At 33.7% G+C, this 23107-nt stretch overlaps 1 protein-coding gene across 3 annotated transcripts; it reads right to left on the bottom strand.

The window, feature by feature from the left end:
- Nucleotides 1–4385: 4385 nt before the first annotated feature.
- LOC107842454 (serine/threonine-protein kinase pakA) lies at nucleotides 4386–22503 on the bottom strand. 3 transcript variants are annotated; one of them, XM_016686302.2, is made up of 10 exons: nucleotides 22290–22503; nucleotides 18877–22107; nucleotides 18689–18775; nucleotides 15255–15407; nucleotides 14984–15147; nucleotides 14757–14904; nucleotides 12794–12916; nucleotides 12598–12685; nucleotides 11269–11476; nucleotides 4386–4653 (listed from the first exon to the last, which is right to left on the bottom strand). In XM_016686302.2, exons 2-10 carry the CDS (start codon nucleotides 21697–21699, stop codon nucleotides 4623–4625), a joined length of 3825 nt encoding a protein of 1274 aa, XP_016541788.2. In that variant the 5' UTR covers nucleotides 21700–22107; nucleotides 22290–22503; the 3' UTR covers nucleotides 4386–4622. The 3 variants fall into 3 exon arrangements, with proteins under 3 accessions (XP_016541788.2, XP_016541787.1, XP_016541789.1); XM_016686301.2 differs by lacking the exon at nucleotides 4386–4653 and adding an exon at nucleotides 10975–11062 and having other exon boundaries at nucleotides 22290–22502; XM_016686303.2 differs by lacking the exon at nucleotides 4386–4653 and having other exon boundaries at nucleotides 11066–11796.
- Nucleotides 22504–23107: the final 604 nt, after the last annotated feature.

Raw genomic sequence — 23107 nt, 5'->3', positions numbered from 1 at the left:
CAACTAATTAAAACTTTTGGTGGTAAAATATATATGTGCTTACACTAAAATATACATTTATGTTTACATTATTATATTAAAGTGTAAAGTATCTTTTGAAAAGTAATTTAAACTTTTTACATTCATTAAAAATTTCAGAATAGACAAAATCATTTTAATTTTAAATAATCAAAAGTTATACGTGCGAGGCATATGCTATTAAACTAATAAATATAAAAGCATTAGAATAAAAAAAATTTAAGAAGTATCAAATTTTTAGAAGTTTTAAGTAGGTAATAAGAATGTAATCAATAATTTTGTAAAGATTTGATTTTAAAAATAAGAAAAAATTTTAAATATAAGAAAATAAAGAATAATAACCTTTTTGAAATGTGGTTAAACGTTTACACTTTATTAAATAGATAAAATTATTTAATTTTAAATAATCAAATATTATACGTGTGAGGCACGTGCAATAAATTAGTATAAAATAATTATAATTAATATAAATTTTAAATTCAAATACATAATGTATATTTATTGATTTAATATATGCACATGTGTGTGAGTTTTAACCGAATGAACATGTGAAGACAAAGTTGAAGGAAAAGTTAGGGTCATTTGTTTTTCATTAATCTAAATTTTTTGAATGCACATCTATTTTATCCCTACATAATTAAGACATTTGTTTTTTAACATTTGAATAAATATAGTTTTAACAATAAATATTGAGGGGTTCGTGTAATATAGTATTATTTTTTAATATTAATTTATGTAATACGAATATAATTTAGATAATTAATTATTAAAATAATTTAAAGTTTTAATTATTGTGATTTATAATTTTTTTCTTCTATTTTGTTTTAAATGACATTGATATAATTTTGAAAATCAACCAAATATTTTATATCCTTTACATTTTTTAAGGTGTTAATTATGTGATTTATAATGCTTTTAACATAATTTTTCAGTAAGATATGAATACTCCCTCTGTCTCAATTTATGTGACACGGATAAAATTTCGATAGTCAATCAAATTTTTTAATTTTTTTTTTATATTTTTTAAGTTCTTAATTGTTGTGATTTGCAATATGTTTTATCTCATTTTCAAATAATATATGTTACTTTATGTCTTTTTCTATCACATCCTAATTTATGTGACACTGATATAATTTCAATAGTCGACCAAATATTTTATTTTAAAATATCATTTTGTGTCTATTTTATATTTTTTATGAAATATTATTAATTTTTAATGCTTAGTGACCATAATAATTAACTAGGAGTGATATAATAAAATCACGATTGAAGCAGCAAAGCAGACATGTCTTAAATGACTTAAAATAACTAATTAAAATGATATAACAAAATTACTATAAGAAATACTTGTGAAAAAAAAACTTAAATGGAACTCATATAAGACATCTAGTTAATTTAAAACATCAAGAGTAAATTTATCATTTTATATCTATTTTACATTTTTTATTAAATACTATTGAGTTATAATACATAAATGACTTATAATAATTAATTCGGGGTGATATATTAAAAATTATGATTGAAGCAGTTGAAGCAGGCATCACAAACATCAAGAGTTAATTTATCATTTTATATCTATTTTACCTTTTTATTAAATATTATTAATTTTATAATACTTAGATGACTTATAATAATTAATTAATGGTGATATAGTAAAAATTATGATTGAAGCAGCTGAAACAGACATCACAAAATATCAAGAGTTAATTTGTCATTTTATATCTATTTTATATTTTTATTAAATATTATTAATTTTATAATACTTAGATGACTTATAATAATTAATTAGTGGTGATATAGTAAAAATTATGATTGAAGCAGCTGAAACAGACATCACAAAACATCAAGAGTTAATTTATCATTTTATATCTATTTTATATTTTTATTAAATATTATTATTTTATAATAATTTGATGGCTTATAATAATTAATTAGGGGTGATATAGTACAATTAGAAGTGATAAAACAAAATTACTATAAAAAATAATTATAAAAGAATTTAAATCGGTCCCATATAAGACATCAAGTTAATTTAAAATACAATTGTTGATTTATCATTTTATGTCTATTTTTTTATTAAATATTATTAATTACCTAATATTTAAATAAGTTATAATAATTATTAGGATTGATATAGTAAAATTACGATTGACACAGCTGAAGCAGGCAGCACAAAACATTAAGGATTAATTTATTGATGACTTTTCACGTTATGGATATATCTATTTGTTGCATGAAAAATCTCAAGCAATTAATGCATTAGAGGTATTTATTACTGAGGTTGAAAGACAACTAGATAGAAAGGTAAAAATAATCAGGGCTGATAGAGGTGGTGAATATTATAGAAGATATGATGAAAATGGACAAAACCCAGGTCCATTTGCTAAATTCCTAAAAACACATGGCATATGTGCTCAATACACAATGCCTGGCACACCAAAATAACATGGTGTGGCAGAAAGGCATAATCGTACATTAATGGATATGGTTAGGAGTATGTTAAGTAATTCATCTTTACCTCCTTCTTTATGGATGTATGCTTTAAGAACTGCCGTTTACTTGCTAAACAGGGTTCCTAGTAAGGCAGTTCCAAAGACACCTTTTAGACTGTGGACTGGTAGGAAACCTAGTTTAAGGCACCTGCATGTTTAGGGGTGCCCGACAGAAGTTAGAGTATACAATCCACAAGAAAAGAAATTGAATTCAAGAACAATCAGTGGTTTTTTCATTGGTTATCCAGAAAAATCAAATAGGTATAGATTTTACTGTCTTAATCATAGTACGAGAATAGTTGAAACTGAAAACGCTAGATTAATTGAGAATGGCGAAGTTAGTAGGAGTGAAGAACCACGTAATGTGGAAATTAAAGAACTTAGGGTGCAAATTCCTTTACCCTTTACTTCTTTTAAATTTGTTGTTCCTGAAGCTGTTGTACAACAAAGTAATTAACAAGAACAACAAATTAATGCTCCTACTAATGAAGCCATAATTGATGAACCTGTAGTAGATGAACCACAAGAAATAGCATCAAGAAGATCTCAAAAACAAAGAATATTTGCTATTTCTGATGATTATTTGGTATATCTACATGAGTTAGAAACTGACTTGGGAATTGATAACGATCCAATTTTATTTTCACAAGCCATTGAAAGTAATAATTTCGATAAATGGATAAATGCTATGAAAGATGAGTTAAAATCTATGGAACAGAATGAAGTTTGGGACCTTGTTGAATTACCCAAAGGTTGAAAAAGAGTTGGGTGTAAATGGATCTTTAAGACCAAACGCGACTCAATTGGCAACATCAAACGTCACAAGGCCAGACTTGTTGCCAAAGGTTTCACTCAAAAGGATGACATTGATTATAAAGAAATATTTTCACCTGTCTCTAGAAAAAATTCACTCAGAATTATAATGGCCTTGGTAGCTCATTATGACTTAGAGCTACATCAAATGAATGTGAAAACAGCCTCTCTGAATGAAAATTTGGAGGAAGAAGTTTATATGAATCAACCTGAGGGGTTTTCTATTAAAGAAAAGGAACACATGGTGTGTAAACTTAAGAAGTCAATATACGGACTTAAACAAGCTTCCCAACAATGGTATCTTAAGTTTAATGAAACGATTGTCACCTTTGGGTTTAAAGAAAACACTGTTGATCGGTGTATATATCTGAAGGTCAGTGGTGGTAAGTTTATTATGTTAGTCTTGTATGTTGATGACATCTTGCTAGATACTAATGATCTTGGTTTGTTGCATGATACCAAGAAATATCTCTTCAATAACTTTGAAATGAAAGATATGGGTGAGGCATCCTATGTGATTGGAATAGAAATGTCTAAAGATAGATCACAAGGATTGTTGGGATTGTCTCAGAAAACCTATATTAATAAAGTATTAGAGAGATTTAGAATGAAAAAATGATCATCAAGTCCCGTTTCAATTCAAAAAGGAGATAAGTTTAGTCCCAATCAATGTCCAAAGAATGACTTGGAACGAAAGCAAATGAATGATATTCTTTATGCATTAATAGTTGGGAGTTTTATGTATGCCCAAACATGTACAAGACCTGACATTAATTTTTGTTGTTAGAATGCTGGGTCGATATCAAAGTAATCCTGGAATGGATCACTAGAAGGCTGCAAAGAAAGTGTTGCGATACTTACAAGGAACGAAAGATCATATGCTCACTTATAGAAGATCTGCTCATTTAGATATGATTGGATATTCAGATTCAGATTATGCTGGCTGTGTGGTGTAACGCCCCGATTCCCGAGAACCAGAACTCCACACGGTGCTTATGATCTCGAAGGACCACAAGCTAACCCTTTTTCTGATATCTGTACCTGTTCACTACATAATATAATAAAATACATGCGAAAACTGGCTAACACTTGCCATAAGGTTCAAACATCTAGAAATAGACAATACCTTAAACCACACACTAATACATCTGTCTGAAAAGCCTCTACACTGCCTGAACTGTAGAGTTGAAGGGACAATTCCCCCAAATAGCTCCATCTACTAAATCAAATATTGTAATAACAACATCCTCGGATGATGAGGACTCACTGCTGCACCCACTGCTGCTATACAAGTGACTTCTAAGATGCTCCAAGTTTCACTCCTCTGAACCTATGGTGCCCCAAAATAAAAGAACACCATAGCGCGAATGCGTCAGTACTAAGATGTACTGAGTATGCAAGCAGGGAAGGCTAAATGCAAGGGCTTATGCATGAACATTTAATCAATAGAATAATCATGAGAATAACAATATATGAATGTACAGTTCACAACCACTATAACAATTATAACGACTCCAGATACCACAGCTCGGAACCACTTTACTATCCTCGGAACTCACTACTGTACTGGGGTACTGCATTACTGAATCACAGGATACCAGCACTGATCAATCGAATACACTCACACCCCTGACTCCTGAAGATTTATACTAACACAGAAACCGTGGGAAGTAGTTACATAACTCACCATGACTCCTCATAAGCAACTGAATATGTGGGGGTGCACGCAATAATTTGAATAATATCTTTGATTTCGTAAAACATGCGTACGAAAAATGAAGACTCACATGGCTTGAATTTCATTATCCATACTTCTCATAATATTATAGAGAGGAAAACATAAGTAAAATCCCAGAAATCATCATAAAATCATCAATATTCATCATAAATTCTCATGACTCATCATAGACAATCAAACTCATCAACTCAAGACTCGGAGCGACTCGATAGTTCAAGAAACATACTCTTATGGACAGGGGAGTTTCCTATAATCGACAACCCCACATGAGCCGCATGGAATACCAACGTTTGCCCTCCTAGGGAGAGCACTCCCATTGGCGGGAGTGTCGTACTCTTGCCAGGGAGTACAACTTTAAAGCTTTCATAATCACAACTCGGCTCTCTGGCCAACAATATCATCAATATATATATATATATATATATATCATTCGCGCTATGGTTTTCTTTTATTTTGGGGCACCATAGGTTCAGAGGAGTGAAACTTGGAGCATCTTAGAAGTCACTTGTATAGCAGTAGTGGGTGCAGCAGTGAGTCCTCATCATCCGAGGATGTTGTTATTACAGTATTTGATTTTAGTAGACGGAGTTAGTTGGGGGAATTGTCCCTTCAACTCCACAGTTCAGGCAGTGTAGATGCTTTTCAGACAGATGTATTAGTGTGTGGTTTAAGGTATTGTATATTTCTAGATGTTTGAACCTTATGGCAAATGTTAGCCAGTTTTCGCATATATTTTATTATATTATGCAGTGAACAGGTACAGATATCAGAAAAAGGGTTAGCTTATGGTCCTTCGAGATCATAAGCACCGTGTGGTGTTTCGGTTCTCGAGAATCGAGGCGTTACAAACTTGGTATCAAAGCCTCCAATTAATTTCTCCCAATTCAAAACCCTAACCCTAACTTGATATATATATATATATATATACATACATACATATAAGAGAAATGAGAGGTAAGAGAAATGAGAGGAAAATAATACAAGTTCTCAGCTGAATGAAGTATTTATAGAGGTTTAAAAGAGTGGTGAAAGACCAAAATGCCCCTAAGAAACAAATAAAACCCGAATCTGTCCTTCAGTGATCTATCCGATAGGTTGAAGTAAATTGGCCATAACTTTTTACTTCGATGTCCAAATTGGATGAAACCAATTTTATTGGAAAGAAGACTCTCAGGGCTTTCCGTTAATATATAGCAGCTCACACAGTTCATTATGTACAAGGAGTTATGATCGTTTGAAGTTGACCAAAAAAATCACCTGGCTGCAGTAATTTTTTTTTCTACACATTTTACTGTTCACAGTTCGATCGGAATGGTCGTAGTTTGATCGGAATGGTTGTAAATCATCGCTCGAGTGTCCGTTTTGGGTGATCCACATATTGTTGGAAAGCTTATTCGATGCTCTACGAAATGGTGGGTTTAAATCCAAGAAATGACACACAAAAAACATTATAAATCATTATCGAAGATAGGATCCAATTCGTTTACGCACAAAATTTCGACGAAAAATTTTCTGGGGTATTACATGTGGATACAAAAAAATCCACATTTGGATATTTGTTTCTGTTAGCTGGAGGAGCAATATCCTGGAAGAGTGCAAAGCAGTCTGTTATAGCTGCATCCACTATGGAAGCCGAGTTTGTGGCATGCTTTGAGGCCACAATCCAGGCTAATTGGCTGTGGAATTTTATTTCAGGACTTGAACTAGTCGACAATATAGCCAGACCGCTGAAAATTTATTGTGATAATACCGCCGCAGTTTTCTTCTCTAAAAACGATAAGTATTCGAAAGGTGCTAAGCATATGGAATTGAAATACTTTTCGGTTAAAGAAGAAGCCCAGAAATATATAGTGTCAATTGAACATATTAGCACTAAGCTTATGATTGTTGATCCTTTGACGAAAGGATTACCGTCCAAAACATTTGTTGAACATGTTGAAAGGATGGGTCTTATTGATAGATATGAATGATATATGTAAAGACTTTATTATGTTTATGTAATTGACACTTTGAGCTCAAATTATATATGTTTCTGTTGTTACCTGTTTTCTCTTGTATACATAATATTGTGAATAATGATGACAGATTCTGACTTAGATAAGGTATTCTAAGTATTATCATTGGACCCATTTTGTATTTGAAAGGTTATGTTAGGTAATAGACTAATGGAACTATGTCAAGTAAAGTGACGTACAACCGTCATGACTCATTTTAGTTGATTTATTTAACGATGACAAATGATGTTGGATTTAACGTTAATTGTGCACATGATTGACGTACCTATTAAACCACTAAATCAATATTGTGTGTGCCAAGTGGGAGAATGTAAATTTCTATGGCCCACATAAATTAATTTATTTACTGATTTAATAATAATTGAATAAGTTAAATCCTAAATCTGTATGGGGAAGTTACCTAGTAGGATTAAACTACTAACTAATCATTTAGGATAATTACTGACTCCTAGTAGGATAATTACTGACCCTTAATGGATAATTATTATATCCACTATTCACGTTGATGGAACGTGAAAACATAACTGACTATTCCCTATTATAAAAGGGGTCCTCTCTCTGCCAAGAAAAGGATATGCCCCATCAAACACTATTCTGAAAGGTAAGGTTAAGAGAGGAGAAACAACATTCTGTTCTTGGTTAAATAAGTGTGCTTCCGCTAAACTCTGCCAACAGGAAAACCATGGAGAATTCAGGTAAGTAATTAATTACTGAATTACTATAACTTTGTTTATGTGAAAATCATGTAGTTCCACGTTTCTGAATAATTGTTATGATTATTCATGTTAGATTGTTTAAGCTATACAATCTGTCAAATCCTTACATGTATAAGGATTTGAAGGTACCAGGACTTACTTCAGAAGGTTTACTACTCAAGCACACAAGAAGAACTCAACCAAGTGCGGATGCTGAACCAATTTTCAGTGCAAGATTAGTCTTTGTGTGGTCATTTCCCCTACATGTTCCACAATTTTGGATGGCTTACTAGACTTGTAAAGAGGAATGAGATATTTAACTTGTTATATTCTCTGCCCCTTTCTTTAAAAAATAAATCCATCTTAACAATTATTAGAACAAATGTGGAAGTACCTACAAGTCGGACAACTTTTGTACTACAATGTTATGATAATGCCCGTGCTGAACGGGCACGGGCCATCTAGTAGAGAAAGAAATGAAAGTGCATTTTAGTAATGAATGTGGTGGTTCTGCACACAGAGATAATCAGAGAATAACATAAGTTAATAATACTTGGTAGAATTTAAATGTTTATTACTACCTCCATTTCGTATTAGTTGGTCATTATAAACTTGACACACTCATTAATAAATCAATAAATAGAGATTTACTTTATATATTTACTCTTATATGTCTTTTAAAGTGCAATAATCAATGCAATGATTAAATATTGAAATTTAGTACATATTACTTCATCTCATACATTATGTCTAGAACACTAAGTATTTATAAGTGAAACTATTACTCCCTCCGTTTCATTTTAGTTGACCCTCGTTCTAAAAATATTTGTTTCAATTTAGTTGTCCCTTTTGATGAAATCAAAAGTATTTTATTATGTTCTTCCAATACTACCCTCAACATTAAATGACTAAACAAAGTATATTTACTCAAATTTGATTTTAAAGCATAATTAATAAGACTAATTTGGTAAAATAAACCCCTAATAAATACTTTCTTAAAGGAAGTGTCAAGTCAAAAAAGGCCAATTATTTTGAAACGGAGGGAGTAATAATTATTTAATTTTGATTTTGGAAATTGAGATCAAATGCACGATTCAATAATTTTGAAAACTGCGAATGTATTTATTATTCCCATCAAGGATAAAATGAGAAACATATGTATAAAATACTCTTTCTTTAAAACTTGAAACACTAAATTGAAAAAAAAAAATTAGAAAGAAGGTCAACTATACGAAGCGGAGGGAGTATTTAAAAAGTAAAAGAGTAATAAACGGGTTTGAATGATTTTCAGATTCTATGTGTAATATTTGTAGAAGCATTACGCAGTTATATTGGAAAAAAATATGTATTTAATATAATTGAGATTTGAATGATTCAGATTCATATCTCCGATGCAAACAAATTAAAGTAATTGTTTTCACATACTTCTTTCAACATATTTTCATATGCATTGTTTCATCAAGAAATGACATGGAAAGTTCAAAGAAAACATGGCAGTATTTGTTAGAAGTTACGAGTAAATTTCCCTAAAGAAAACTTTAGATTTTTGCATTTGACCATGTTAGTTAGAGACCATATTTTGATGCTCCACGTCCACGTTTTGCACAAGAACAGGAAAACAATTTCTTTACAATTTCATTAATTCTGGATTGTATGTTTTTATAATAGGTTGACACGGTTGTTAAGATCCATTTGGTGGTTGAAGGATTCTTTTATCGTTGACTTCAATCTGTGTATACAAATAGATACCAAGAATCACGGAAACTGAGATGAAATATATGTGGTGTCCTACTAATATTAGTTTGTTCTTTGATTTCGTGTTATACGCATTGATAGTGAAAGTGTAGATTCTATTAAAAAACGATTGTATGTCTTTATAATAGGTTGACATGGTTGTTAAGATCCATTTGGTGGTTGAAGTATTCATTAATCGTTGACTCCAAATCTGCGTATACAAATAAATAGATACCAAGAATCACGGGAACTGAGAAAATATATGTGGTGTCCTACTAATATTATTTTGTTCTTTGATTTTGTGTTATACGCATTGACAGTGAGAGCATAGATTTCCATTAAATAAAAAGTTTTATATTATCCCACTAGCTTAAATCTTCTTCTTTTCCTTTTATTTTTTTAACCAAATTGTGAATTAAGGCTTAGCATATAATAGAAATTTGTTCGTACTTATAAAAAACTAAATTATATAAATATTTTTACATTCTTAAAACATAGAACTTAAATGCTTTTTCTTATAATCGTTTTAATATATGTACTTTTCCTGTCAAAATTTACCCTCCATATACTACATAGCACAGAAAGTTTAATCTCCTCACTATATGAGATCTATTTTCACTCTTCCCCATAAATTTTTGCACTGATTCTTTTTTCTTAATGAAAAAACATAAATTAAATAGATTTCAACGTCTAGCTCACATGTCCTCCCATTACTAACCAAATTTCAATTTTTCTTCTGTGTCGTTGTAAACTGATCTATCAAAAAAAAAAAAGTTAAAAATCAATGCAATTGAAAGGCTACACGTTTCCTCGTTATGAGCCCCACCAGGCACCAAACCTGTCTGGGACATATTTATATTTTAGGTTTCTTGTTTAAGACTCGATGGCACAATAAGCATTACTCCCTCCTCTCCCATATAATTATATGTGTCTTTGTTTAATTTGGCAAGAAGTTTTAACAAGTAAATGAGATATTTAGAATCTTGTGATCTTAGTCTTTAATGTATATATTAAATGAAAATGTTGTTTAAAGTTGTGATCTTAAATAGGCTAGGTAGGATATTTGATGTAAAGATTTATTAAATACAATATTAAAAATAGTAATATTTTCTTAGAAGCAACTAAAAGGAAAAGCAGGAATCAATTGAAGAGGGAGAGTAGTACGTTGTTGAGGGGCTAAGTTAATTCCCATTACTGGTAAAAGCAAGTTCCCAGTGCCATAGAAAAATTCTATCATGTATTCAAAACTACTAGCATCTTTTTTGGAAGTAAATAATTCTCATGGCCAAACAGTTTTTAGCTTCCTTGTCGGTTGTTATTTGCACCAAAACTTTTAACAATAAGTTTTAGTTTCAGGAATCAGGTATATTTACAAGCTAGTTCCATAGGTTGGTATCTGGTCCTATGCATTGATTGATTTGTCGATATTCATCTTTTGTTTTTCCAGCTATATCGGAGCATTAAAAAATGAAATGGCAATTAAATTGTATAGAAGATTCCAAGTCTGGCAGGAAGGAAAAGTAACAATATTTTCCTTGAGTACTCGTCTATATACACCTGTTTTCCAAGAAAAATCCAAGCTTCATTAACCTCATCACAGTTTACACCTATTTCTATAACGAGAAGGGTTCCATCGCAAAGAATGAATAAAATGATACAAAACTTATAATCACATAATATGAGAGAGAACCGGAGTGCTCTCCATTAGCAAAATAAAGAAGCAAATATTTCCAAGTACTGCAAGCATTTTCTTTATGACTTACACGGGGATGTTTGCATTGGCGCGTCCTGCTGAACTGCCATTCCCCTTCGCATGGAGTACAGCAGACATAGACCTCAATCTGTTTCTAATCTCCGTGAATGATGGCCGAGCATCAGGATCAGCAGACCAGCACTGTTCCATCAGCTTCCTCCACTCGGGATCACACTGCTCTGGCATTGGAGGCCGAAGAGTATTCTTCAAAATCCCCCCTACAACCATTATCAACAAATCAAACAAGGTCAAATTGGAAAGGGTTGTGAAATCATTAAGATGAAATTCTTTTTTTTTTTATCGACTCAAAGGAAGGGGCCATTAGCTTGTAATTGCTCTTAGTCAATAAAGGAAACTTATCAGAAATAGCAAGTAAGCTGGCCGCTTTTTATATCTTTCTGGCCCAATTAGGTGTGAATTGGCACACAGTTGGCATTGTTGAGCATTAACATGATCGAACCAAAAGAAGTAGGTGTCCTAGCAGTCCTATCTCCCTCAGACTATGAATAAATTACGATCTCAGAAATGACATGATCACCTACAAATGTTGCAGAGTTAAGTGGTTATACTTCTTGCACTCAAAGAGAGCAAGATTAATGCTTTTGACTGGAATTCTGCTTTAAGTATAGACCCTTGAAATTGCAGAGCCACATCGGGATACTGGTTAAAAATAGCTCAGTTTGGATGCATGGGTATATTTTCTGAACGGACGATATAGGAATTATCATTTAATAGGACTGAAACAGGCAATAACAAGGACAGAAAGTCTATTTGCTAAAATTTTGATATTTGCTAAAATTTTGGAAGACAGCTTGAACATGGACAGACGCTTTGGCTTTTGCCTCACATTCCTAGTTTCACATGTATTAAAAGACAACAATAACAACAACATACCCAGTGTATTCCCACAAAGTGGGGTCTGGGGAGGGTAAAGTGTATGCAGTCCACACTACTACCTCAGATGAAGTAGAGAGGCTGTTTCGGATAGACCCCTGGCTGGAGTAAGCACATTAGCAGTAGCTAAAATTAATAAGATGAGTGTACGAGAAACAAGGTCAAATGGGAACATATCTATAAAAATCATTGAATCATATGATAATTTTTCAAAAAATAATATGATATATAAAATAATTAAGCTGACATGTCGTCCATTCATTGATTTATAGCACACAAAAGATTAATGGCATATGGTCTGGTTTCTTAAATGATATCATCTCCTTTGAATTGTTTATGAACCTCAACTGGATGTAAGCAGAGACTTGATCATGCAAGTATAACTCCCATTACTGTTATGAAGCAGAAAATATTCACTTGGTCTAACAGGTAATAAGAGCCTTACCAATGATTGCCCCACAATGCATGTTTGCATAGGGTTCTTCCCCAGTCAAGATCTCCCACATTGTTATTCCAAATGAAAAAACATCGACCTGTTGGAAACCAAACCACCCATTTTATTGCTTCATGACATAATTAACAACTGCTATCAGATGTTATTGTTTTATGACATAGTAGTAAATGACAGTAATCAGCCTAACCTTCTCAGATACTCGGTTACTGCTACCATTTAATAGCTCAGGTGCCATCCAGGGAAGAGTACCTCGTACACCTCCAGATACAAGAGTATTGCGTTTAATCCTCGACAGTCCAAAATCTCCGACCTTAGATATCATACAAATAACTCAACTCACTGTGTCAAGATAAGCTTTCATACTAAAATTCAGATGGGATTAAATTATCTGATACAACCCCACAATTGAATCGGGAAATTTGGGGAAAACTGAAGAAAATGCAGAGGAACTGCTCCTCCACAACTGACTAATTGGAGAAATAATAAGGAAATAACTACTCTTTCTTCTTTTATTGCTCAAAAGATGCCAATAGAATTGGAATTACAAGTATTTATACTAATTCTCAACCTTCTAGAATTGGAGGGAAAGGCAGTTATTAACTGTTTCCCGGAATGAACAGTATTCTGCCTAACATTTTTCTGGAACTGTGTTATTACCAGCTCAGCTGGAATAAAATGAAAGCAATTATTAAAGCAATGTAAAATAACAAGTAAAACAACTACAATTTGATCATATCATTATCCTGTGAAAATGTTCAGTAGATCTAGCTGTGTACACCCTATAGAGTAAGCATACACAATGTGATGTTCTCTTTATAGTAGATCTCCACGTGGTACGGTAATCTTTGTTTCATCATAAAATTTCTGTATTGATCTTAACTCTGATGTAGAAATCTTATTTGGTGTGGAAGTACACTCTGCTCAAATATATTCATTATTAAGTCAAATTTAGCTAAGAGATGAAGTAATGTGCTGCTTCTTGGCTTTGTCGATGAAGTAATGTGCTTGTGGAAACAGCAAGGCTATCTGACCAGAAGTTAGTCCACTACAAGTCCAATATCAATAACAGCTGAATCATAGGAACTTGTGCTTACATGTCAGACAGGGCTAGCTCAAGGGTGAAGCTGCTAAAGCAGCTGCTTTTGGCCCCATAAATTTTGGGGCCCAAAATTTTCCTAATAGATGTACATATAAAAAAAATGTATAAAAATTTTTAGTGGTTTAAAGGAGAAAATACAATTTTCATAATAATAAAAGGAAAGATGGAACCACTGACCAAAAATTAGGAAACAAAAGTCTTCTAAGGAATCACTCCATAGACTATATGTGTAAGTAATATTTTCTTGGCTCATTTGTTGATACCATCAACTTTAACAATGAACCCACATAGTTTTATTGGTTTTTGCCATTCTTTTAAAATAGCATGCATTACTCTTTTAATCAATTCCCTTGGCCATTCTCCAAGTCTTTGAAACAAATATGTAAAAAATAAGAGAGCCTAAAGTAAATTGCTAATTCATTTTTGTTTTTTCCCTAAATTTTTCAAGCATTGAATCAAGCATATTGAAGCAGTGAAAAGTGATATCAAGTTATCAACTTGTTGAATCTAGTTCCATTAATCTACCTTTCTATTATGTTCATCTGAAATTTGTTAATTTTGGTGTTTTTGCTTCATAGGTTTATATTGTCATTTTAGATATTTATTAGAATTAAAATATGTCAATTAGGATAAAGAAATTTGGTTATTCAAAACTAAAAAAAGAAAGAGAAGGATTAAAACTTTGGCACAATCCCAAAAGGAGCACTTGATAACTTTTTTACGAAACAATAAAAATCATAAACTAGAAAATATGTCTCAAGGCGATTAAATGGATTAGATATATTAGAAATTGAAAGCAATTACTAGAAACTCATTATAATTTTTTTAATAACTATGAATACCAATAAGCTAGAAAAATAGACTTCAAATAAAATATATATGAGGTATTTTTGTTTGTTTTCAAAAAGCTTAAGGCCGCATTGAAGTTTATCTTGGGTTACCATGTCTATTGAGACCCTGAAGTCAGAATGTGCTCTCTCATGATTCATTCTAGAATTATTCTTGTATACTCAAGAGCGCATATATCCCTTCCATAATGGCAAAAAGATACCTTGCATATGGGTCGTTGTGGATCCCTCAGACTGACTAACAAATTGTCACATTTCAAATCAAAGTGGACGATGTTTTTTGAGTGTAAATACTCCATCCCAAAAGCTGCATCCATGGCAATTAGAAGCTTCTTATAACTATCAAGTGACCTGCACAAGGAATTTAGCAGATCACATTATGAATGAAAGAAGCACGTGGAACTAATTAACATAGCAAAAGCAACTTTACCTGTCCTTTTTAATAAGAACGTTTCGAAGTGATCCATTAGTCATGAATTCAGTCACAGTTGCCAAAGTCCCCCCAGCCCCATCAGGTACCACTCCATAAAATGCAAGCACATTAGGATGATGAAGGTTTGAAAGGATCTGTGCCTCTCTCCAGAAGTCCTTGATCTGCAAAAAGGACAACTTTATTACGAATTTCACAATAAGGATCATATACACTGTTGATAATCGAGTAAAAAATGATATGCTTGGAAGATATGTTACAGGAAACCCACCAGCCTTTCTTCCTGTGATGATTTCCCATAAAAACATGCCCGCTTAATTCTCTTTATAGCAACATCTGTTCCTCTCCATTTTCCATGGTAAACAGTACCATATGTCCCAGAGCCCAACTCCCTCAATTCTTCAAGGTCAGCATTTTTTATGATCTGCGATGTAACATTAGCTGTAGCTTGCTGCCTAAGTATGAATTAATGAACTCTTAAAAGAAAGAAAGCTTGTTTGGGATTGAGGGAGTTTTTGTTGTTGTTGTTTGAGAAAACAGGTATATTTAAACTCTAAGAAAAAAAATATAAGTTTGCATCCTCTCTTAAAATGAAGAAAGAAGGGTAAAAACAAGATCAAGTTACAAAATTAACTTTTCAGAGATCGTCCAGTAGATCATTCAGCATAGTTTCAATTAAAAAAAAAAAAGAAAAACAGAATTTTTACTTCACTAAGAGAAACAATAATACATGCACTCCAGTTTTGATTACACAGGAAAGCCTGGATAGACAGACAGGGTAGATGTGCTCAAACAAAGAAGCATGAGTGAGCAGTTTCCCCGGCAGATCTTTGCTTTCAGCAGAAATCAACAGACTAAACTTGGCCAATATAGTTATAACTGATATATACGAAAGATGAACCCTAGTCAAGGCACTGCCAACTGATGACCAACACAGAATAAGTTAATGGCAAAGCATACTTACATTATGTGGTGTGACTATTAAAGTCGGTTCTCAACTAGGGCAGATTGGCAAATCAGAAGGTTGTGAACATAATCACCATCTATTTTGTTATGTCCAGGGTTAAGATGCATAGTCTGACAAGTACTGCTGCTACCTATGGTGTTCTGAAACACCACAGGCTGGGAATTTCATATGGTAATTTATTTAGTTAACAAATCATTACCTTTTTATTCTAAAGCATGTCAAAGATTTTGTTCAGACGTGACTCAACCAAATTAAAGTGTAAAATAAAGGATGTTTATCATTACAAAGTTTCATTGTACTCTAGAAATATATACTTTCTCGTACTTTTAAAATTTTAAGAAGGGTTACTTCATTCTCTTAAAAGAATTAAGATGTCTTTGTTAGTGTTATGATATGATACAAAACAAGCCAAATGACAGAGATCCTTTTTTGGTTTGGATATTACTGAACATATTGGACTTTTTTTTTCCATTCCACAAACTATTGTACAACACCCGTTGGTACATTTGTTCTTCAATTCTGCATTTCACAACATATCTGAATAGAGATCAAGCATCAGTGCAAATTGATCTTTTACAGAGCACATAACGTATTTGGAGACTTTGCGGGTAGAGTTATACCTTTAAAAATTGGATAATTACCTGCTGACAATCTACAACTAAGAATAGGCATTGGGAAGTTCAATGAGTAGTGTTTTTAGAAACTAGTTCAATGATAGTCACTAACGGGGAATTTAAGTATATCAGCCACTCAATCAAATCTTAACATCTAACCTCATCAGCCTCATTACTCAATTCCAAATTGAAAGACAGGTACTAATGGTTGTACAATCCATATTTCTGTCTCCAGATATTGACTGGAAGCCCCTTTGATACAATGTGTATCAAGTGGTGCCAATCTATTTGAGCAAGAAACTTACTGTAGTATATTGTTGGATTTTATTAGATTCTTAATTCCATATCAGCAAGCAGTATAGGGAGAGGAAGCGAAACTTAAATATGGTGTTTATTGACCTAGAAAAGCATACGGCAAAGTCCCTAGGGGCTTCTATGGAGATGTTTGAAGGCTAGAGGTGTACTTGTAGCGTACATTAAGGCGATTAAGCATATGTACGATGGAGCCAAGACCCCCATGAGGGCAGTGGGAGGACACTCGGAACACTTTTCAATTGTGATGGGTTGCACTAGGGATCAACTCTTTGCTCATTTTTTTTGCTTTGAGGATGGACAAACTAATGCGGCATATACAAGGAGAGGTGTCATGGTGTATGCTAGGTGAGTTGCCCTGGTGTATGCTATTTGTAGATGGCATAGTATTGATTAATGAGACACATGACAGACCTAACGATAAACTAGAGATTTGGAGATGGGACTTGGAGTTTATTGGTTTAGTTTACGAGATTTAGAAGCGGGGATTGATACACAAGTCATCCCCAAGAGAGAATTTCAAATATCTTGGATCTATAATCCAAGGAAATGGGAAGATTGACGACGATGTTACACATCAACACATCATATTGGAGCAGGGTGGATAAAATCGAGGTTCGCATTCGGTGCCTTCTGTGATAAGAATTTCACCAAGACTTGGCTGTTGGATCAGCTATGTTGTATGAGGCAAAGTGTTGGTCGGTCAAAACCCGCACGCACAGGAAATGTAAGTAGCGGAAATGAGGATGCTAAGATTGATGTGTATGCAGACTAAGATAGACACAATAAGGAACGAAGATATTCAGGACAATGTGGGAAAGGCTTCTGTGGTGGACAAGATGAGAGGGGTATCGCTATGATGGTTCAAGCATGTGAGGGAGGAGATGTGAGAAATTGACTATGGTGGGTCAGAGTAGAGGTGGGCGAAGAAGTATTGAGGAGATGTGATTAGACAGGACATGACACACCTGCAGCTTACCAAGGATATGACTCCAGATAGAAAGATATGGAGGCTGCATATTAGGGTAGAAGATTAGTGGGTAGTTCGGCGTTGTCTAGTTCGCCTTATCAGTATTATTACTATTACTCTTCTATTATCTTATTCTTCGATTTTATTATTATATGGTGTTTCCTTTGGTTTGATTATCTTATTATATGGTGTTTCCTTTGGTTTGATTATCTTATTATTTGTTGTTACTACAGTTCTTTTCTCCATTACTTTTGGCATGGCTTCTTTAATACTGTATTTCTTTTTCAAACCTATTTTGAAATGCTTTACTTGAGCCGAGGGTCTATCAAAAACAACCTCTGTACCTTCACAAAGTAGGGGTACAACAACAACAACATACTAGTATATTCCCACATAGTGGGGTCTGGGGTAAGGTCTGCATATACACCACCCTCCCCAAACCCCACTTGTGGGATTACACTATGCGTGGTGTTGTTGTCAAGCAGTAGAGAAACATAGTTGATAAGCAATAAAACCATTCCATAACCTCTGAGGCACATTACAAGAAAATAGCAGACCATGATCATTGAAATGAACTGAACCACAATTTTTAACAATGACAATAAAATCAAAGTTATTATTCATGTAACAACCTATGATAAAAGGATTAAGGTATTGCGGGAGGAGGGGGGTGTCCTGCTGCTGATATACTATGGCTATAAGAAGGCAACGCCCTTTAAGTCTTTCAGACCCATAACCAAGATTAGAGTTTAAGGCATTATAGTTGAAAAGAGGGAAAAATGAAGATATTATCATGAGTATTTCCAACAAGGTTTAGAATACAAAAGGAAATGATCCTTTACCTGCAAACCATACAAATCAGCTTCTAGTTCAGCTATCATAGCATCAGTGATTAAATTATCCTTATCTGCGTCGAGGGGGTTGACGTCCTGCGCCAAGCCAGATAATCAACAAAAAATTATATGAGCATAAGAGAGCTTCTCATAACCCAAATCAAACACCAACACATCAAAATGAAATAGAAATTCACCTCCAACCCCAACTCAGGGGCAAATGTCACCCCTTCTGTTGCAGTAGGAGTTATGACTTCACTACCGGAGGTATCCAAATCTAGGAGATTTTCAGCATATAAGTCACCACTGGGTGATCTAACATCATTTGCATTCAGAACTTGCTGACTTTCTTTGATATTCCTACTAACGGGAACATCTTCTATCTTTTGCTTTTCACTAGAAAATTCACCAACGCCAGAAGTCACAACTTTCTGATCACTGTAATTAGTAAATTCTTCATCAATTAGAGAAACTTCTCTCCTAAAGACAGCACCCTTGGTTGGGTTTTGCCTGAAAGTTGAGTAATGCGAGGACATCAACTGGCCTCCATCATCAACAACTGAAGATGGTGACAATTCCTCAGATAATATTAGCAAGGGTTCTTTGACAAAAGTATCTTGAGGACATGCAACAACTGCTGGTATGGGGGAATGTTGGGAAACAAGACCATCAGACAACTCAGGCAGTAGATCACTCAGAGTTTCTGCACCATGAGACTTCTTTTCAGAATTTGAAATCCTCCCAGCAACTTCAGAACTCAATGTATTGTTCTCAGGTTCAGCCTTTTTTATCGCCTCCGAGGTATACTCAAATTGATTTCTTTGGGACCGCTCACTTAATGTAGTAATAAAAGTTGTTGATGCAAGGACGTTCATGTCAAAAATTTCCGATTCTTCACCAGGTTTATCACCTCCATTATTAGTCAACACAGCAGACTTAAAGTCCGGAAGTTTTTTCTTGGAACCCACAGCTGTTTCGGATAACTTTTTATCAGGAAATTTACCCTCGTGGCATAGCAGATCATTATTAATATCAGATGCATTCACCATCTCAAAATTTGAATTTTTCTCCATATAGTTTTTCAAACTGGAATGGTAATTTTCCAAATTTGCTTTAGCTCCATTGTATCTCGTGTCTGTTCCATTAATATTTCTTTGCATGGGTCCACATTTACTCACTGGGTTTGAGTCAAAAGGCAACTCTGGAAAATCCACCAAGTCAGTGGCCACAGTTGATTCCCCATTATGTACCCTAATATGATGCTGAGAACTGACTGGGTATGTTCTCTGATGCAGAGATCCTAGGCTTTCTTGCAGAGCAGAAGACACACTGAGTGACGATAACTGAGCTGGTAAAAAGTTCAAAGAGGAAAATGAGCTTATTCCCTCTTGCGAGCAGTAAGCTAATCTTTTTACATGTTCCTGAAGTTTTGAATCCGAAAAGGCATGCGGAATTCCATTTTGAGTAACAGTGGAAGTGTATCCCAGTAATACACCCATTTCATCATTTGGCTTTTCAGAGAGAACAGTCCTTTCCTTGGGTTCTTTTCTTTCAAAAGGGTACTGCTGAGAGCTTCCATCACATTGTTCCAATGTTGGAGCAACAAAGTCTCTGCTGAGACCATGGTGATGTGAAAGCAATTCACTCGATTGGCTTGGCGGGAGGATATCATCTCTTTTATGTGGACTCTGCAAATTCATCAGGTTTATCTCCGGGGTAAAATAACCAATATTAATACATCCACTGGGGTTTTCAGGTAATGATTGGGCGCTGCTAACCAACACTGGACATGCATCACTACCATGCGGCAACTTGTTCTTGCATGTGTTCCTTGAGTCATTCTTGCAATCTCCTTGTTGAACAAGCACAGGAGGAAAAGGAGAAGATTGATTGGGAAACTTAACCTGATTCTGATGTCCAGCAATCAATTGAGTAGGAGGTGGGGCATAAATACCATTACCGCAGTCTACTTTAGGTATCACCTTGCTGGCTTCATCGCGCACATACTGCTCATAATAATTCTCCTTAGCAGAAGAATCCCCTTGAACAATGCCATTAACAGCAACAACATATTGATAATCAGGTTCACTCAGTTGAACAGTAGCGGCATCTACAGGGCATGAGTTATCAGATTCAGTCGAAGGAATTAAGAAAATTCGGAGCCTTTGGGAGCCCCCAAGCTTCTCAAGTCCATAATATTCCTCTATCATGTTCAGAAGATCTTCGTCAGAAGAGACAGATATAAGAGCGTCAAGATCCTCTCCTGGAAGCTGGTATTTGAAAGTGTGAGGCTGGTTACAGATGGCTAATGTTTTCTTCATAAGTTCTTCCCATGAAATATTCTTCTGTATGGAAATGATACGTGTATCTCCGCCAACGTATCTGAGTTTTCCATCACTAGGTCGAGGCAGTATTCTACCACCAAAACTGCACAGGAATTTTATTTTTCCTGTCTGAGAACAGTTTGAAGTTCCAAATCCAGAAGATTTTAACGACTGTGAAGATTCAGATTTAGTTATAGGCGGCGCACTTGACCCTGAAGTAGCTTGATTACAAAATAACTCTGTCGTAGCTACCCCAGGGACATGCCCACAAGATCCAACTTTAGGATTATATGAAAGCTCATTTTCTACATAAACACCATTTTCAATTTCGGTACCAGATCCTCTTGCAGAAGCAAATTCAGTTATGTCAGAAGCACATTCAGAATCCATTCTAGTCAACCCAAGAAGTCTTTTGAGATTTTCATAACCTGGATGAGGTAAAGCTCTCCTCCTATCATGCTTCTCAGTAAAGCCAGACAGAGTAGGAACTATTCTTAAAGAAGGATTCTGAAGAAATTCCATAGAATATACGTCACCAGTCTGTACAGGTACATGGTTATTTACATTATTGTGTAAAGATATGCCATCACTCAAGCTAACCGGTTGAGATAATTCTTGCTGGATCCATTGACCAGAAGGGCCAGGCACCCCAGTGATCATAGTTTGAGCTAAATCTTTGGATGAATCTGGCTTCATATAACCAGTATCTTCGCAATTCAAGTCCTCAATAAACCATTCAGACGTCACCAGAACATGAAATATGAAAGAACGCCATACAGTCCCTACCGTGAACTAACTGAAATATCAACTACAGATTTTTCACACCAACAACTACCACCTCATCAAACAAAATAGCAAAATAGGCCTTACTGCCCCGCCACTTACACTATCTTTCTTTCTCCATTTTTCTTCTATTGATATATGAGGTTATTTCAAACTATTATACACAAAAACAAATATATAAAAAGAATATTAAGTATTTCTCCTACGAGACAATCCCTCTACAGTATATTCACACAGAATACTCTTGAAAAAAAAATGAAAAAATCTGACAATTTCGCCTTTTCGTTCAGTAATTCTCCTCCCGATCATCAAACAATCAATCTGAAATTAAATTTCCAGCAACGTATCAAAACAAAAACAAAAAATAAAAGCGAAAATATCAAAGGAACATAATCTAACTATGCAATCGAAAATAGATATAATACCACTGATCAGATCAAAATTCAACAATCGAATTAATATTTAAATCCTATAAATTGAAAACGTCAAGAGTAGATACATACTGCAGAATCACTGTGCCCATATCTGAATTTGGAAAGTGGGTGAAATGAACAGTGAATTTAGGAAAGTGTGAGAGAGAAAGTGGCGTACGCCGGAAGTTGAAAATCTGAAGAGACGGAGAGAGAGAAATAAGCGGCATCAACGAAGGGGACTACTTATTTGTTACAGTGCACGTTACACAACACATATGCTCGTGAATTATTCATCTGATTAAACCTGACAAGTGCTTTACTGCTCTGTTTTAAGTAAGAGCCGTTTGTTTGATTGCTCTTATAAAACTACTTATTTGTAAAATATTTTTATAAAATATTTTTTAAAAAAATTATTATAAAAAATATAATTTGTATTCGATAAATTCATTTAAAAAGTATTTTTGATAATTAAATTATGTTTAAATAATTTTTTCAAGAAGTGTTTTTTAGACTTTTATTACTAAAATCAAATTATAGAGAAAATTTATTTTAAATATCTATTATAATATTTTTAATTAATTTTTTTAATTTAATTAAAAAGTAAGTACTCTAAAATTTTCAATCTATGTTTATATACATAAATACATTAAAAAAAAATTAAATGGTAATATATTACTTAAATAATTTAAATATTACTTAAAACATCAAACAAAAATAAATACAAAAGTTTTTTTATAAATTAAATCACTATATATGAAAAAATTACCGACAAAAATAATTAGACCTTCATACATCACAAAAACTCTCAACAATTTCATCCCTAGTTTTTCTACGCAATGTCTCCATACTTGTAGAACATCTGTCTTGTATTTTCGAAGGTCTACCAAAAGGTTGATTTGCTTCTTCGA

The sequence above is a fragment of the Capsicum annuum genome, chromosome 9, assembly GCF_002878395.1.
Source record: "Capsicum annuum cultivar UCD-10X-F1 chromosome 9, UCD10Xv1.1, whole genome shotgun sequence".
Lineage (NCBI taxonomy): Eukaryota > Viridiplantae > Streptophyta > Magnoliopsida > Solanales > Solanaceae > Capsicum > Capsicum annuum.
Note: the sequence above shows the minus strand (reverse complement) of the source record. Positions and strands in the feature narration are given on the sequence as shown.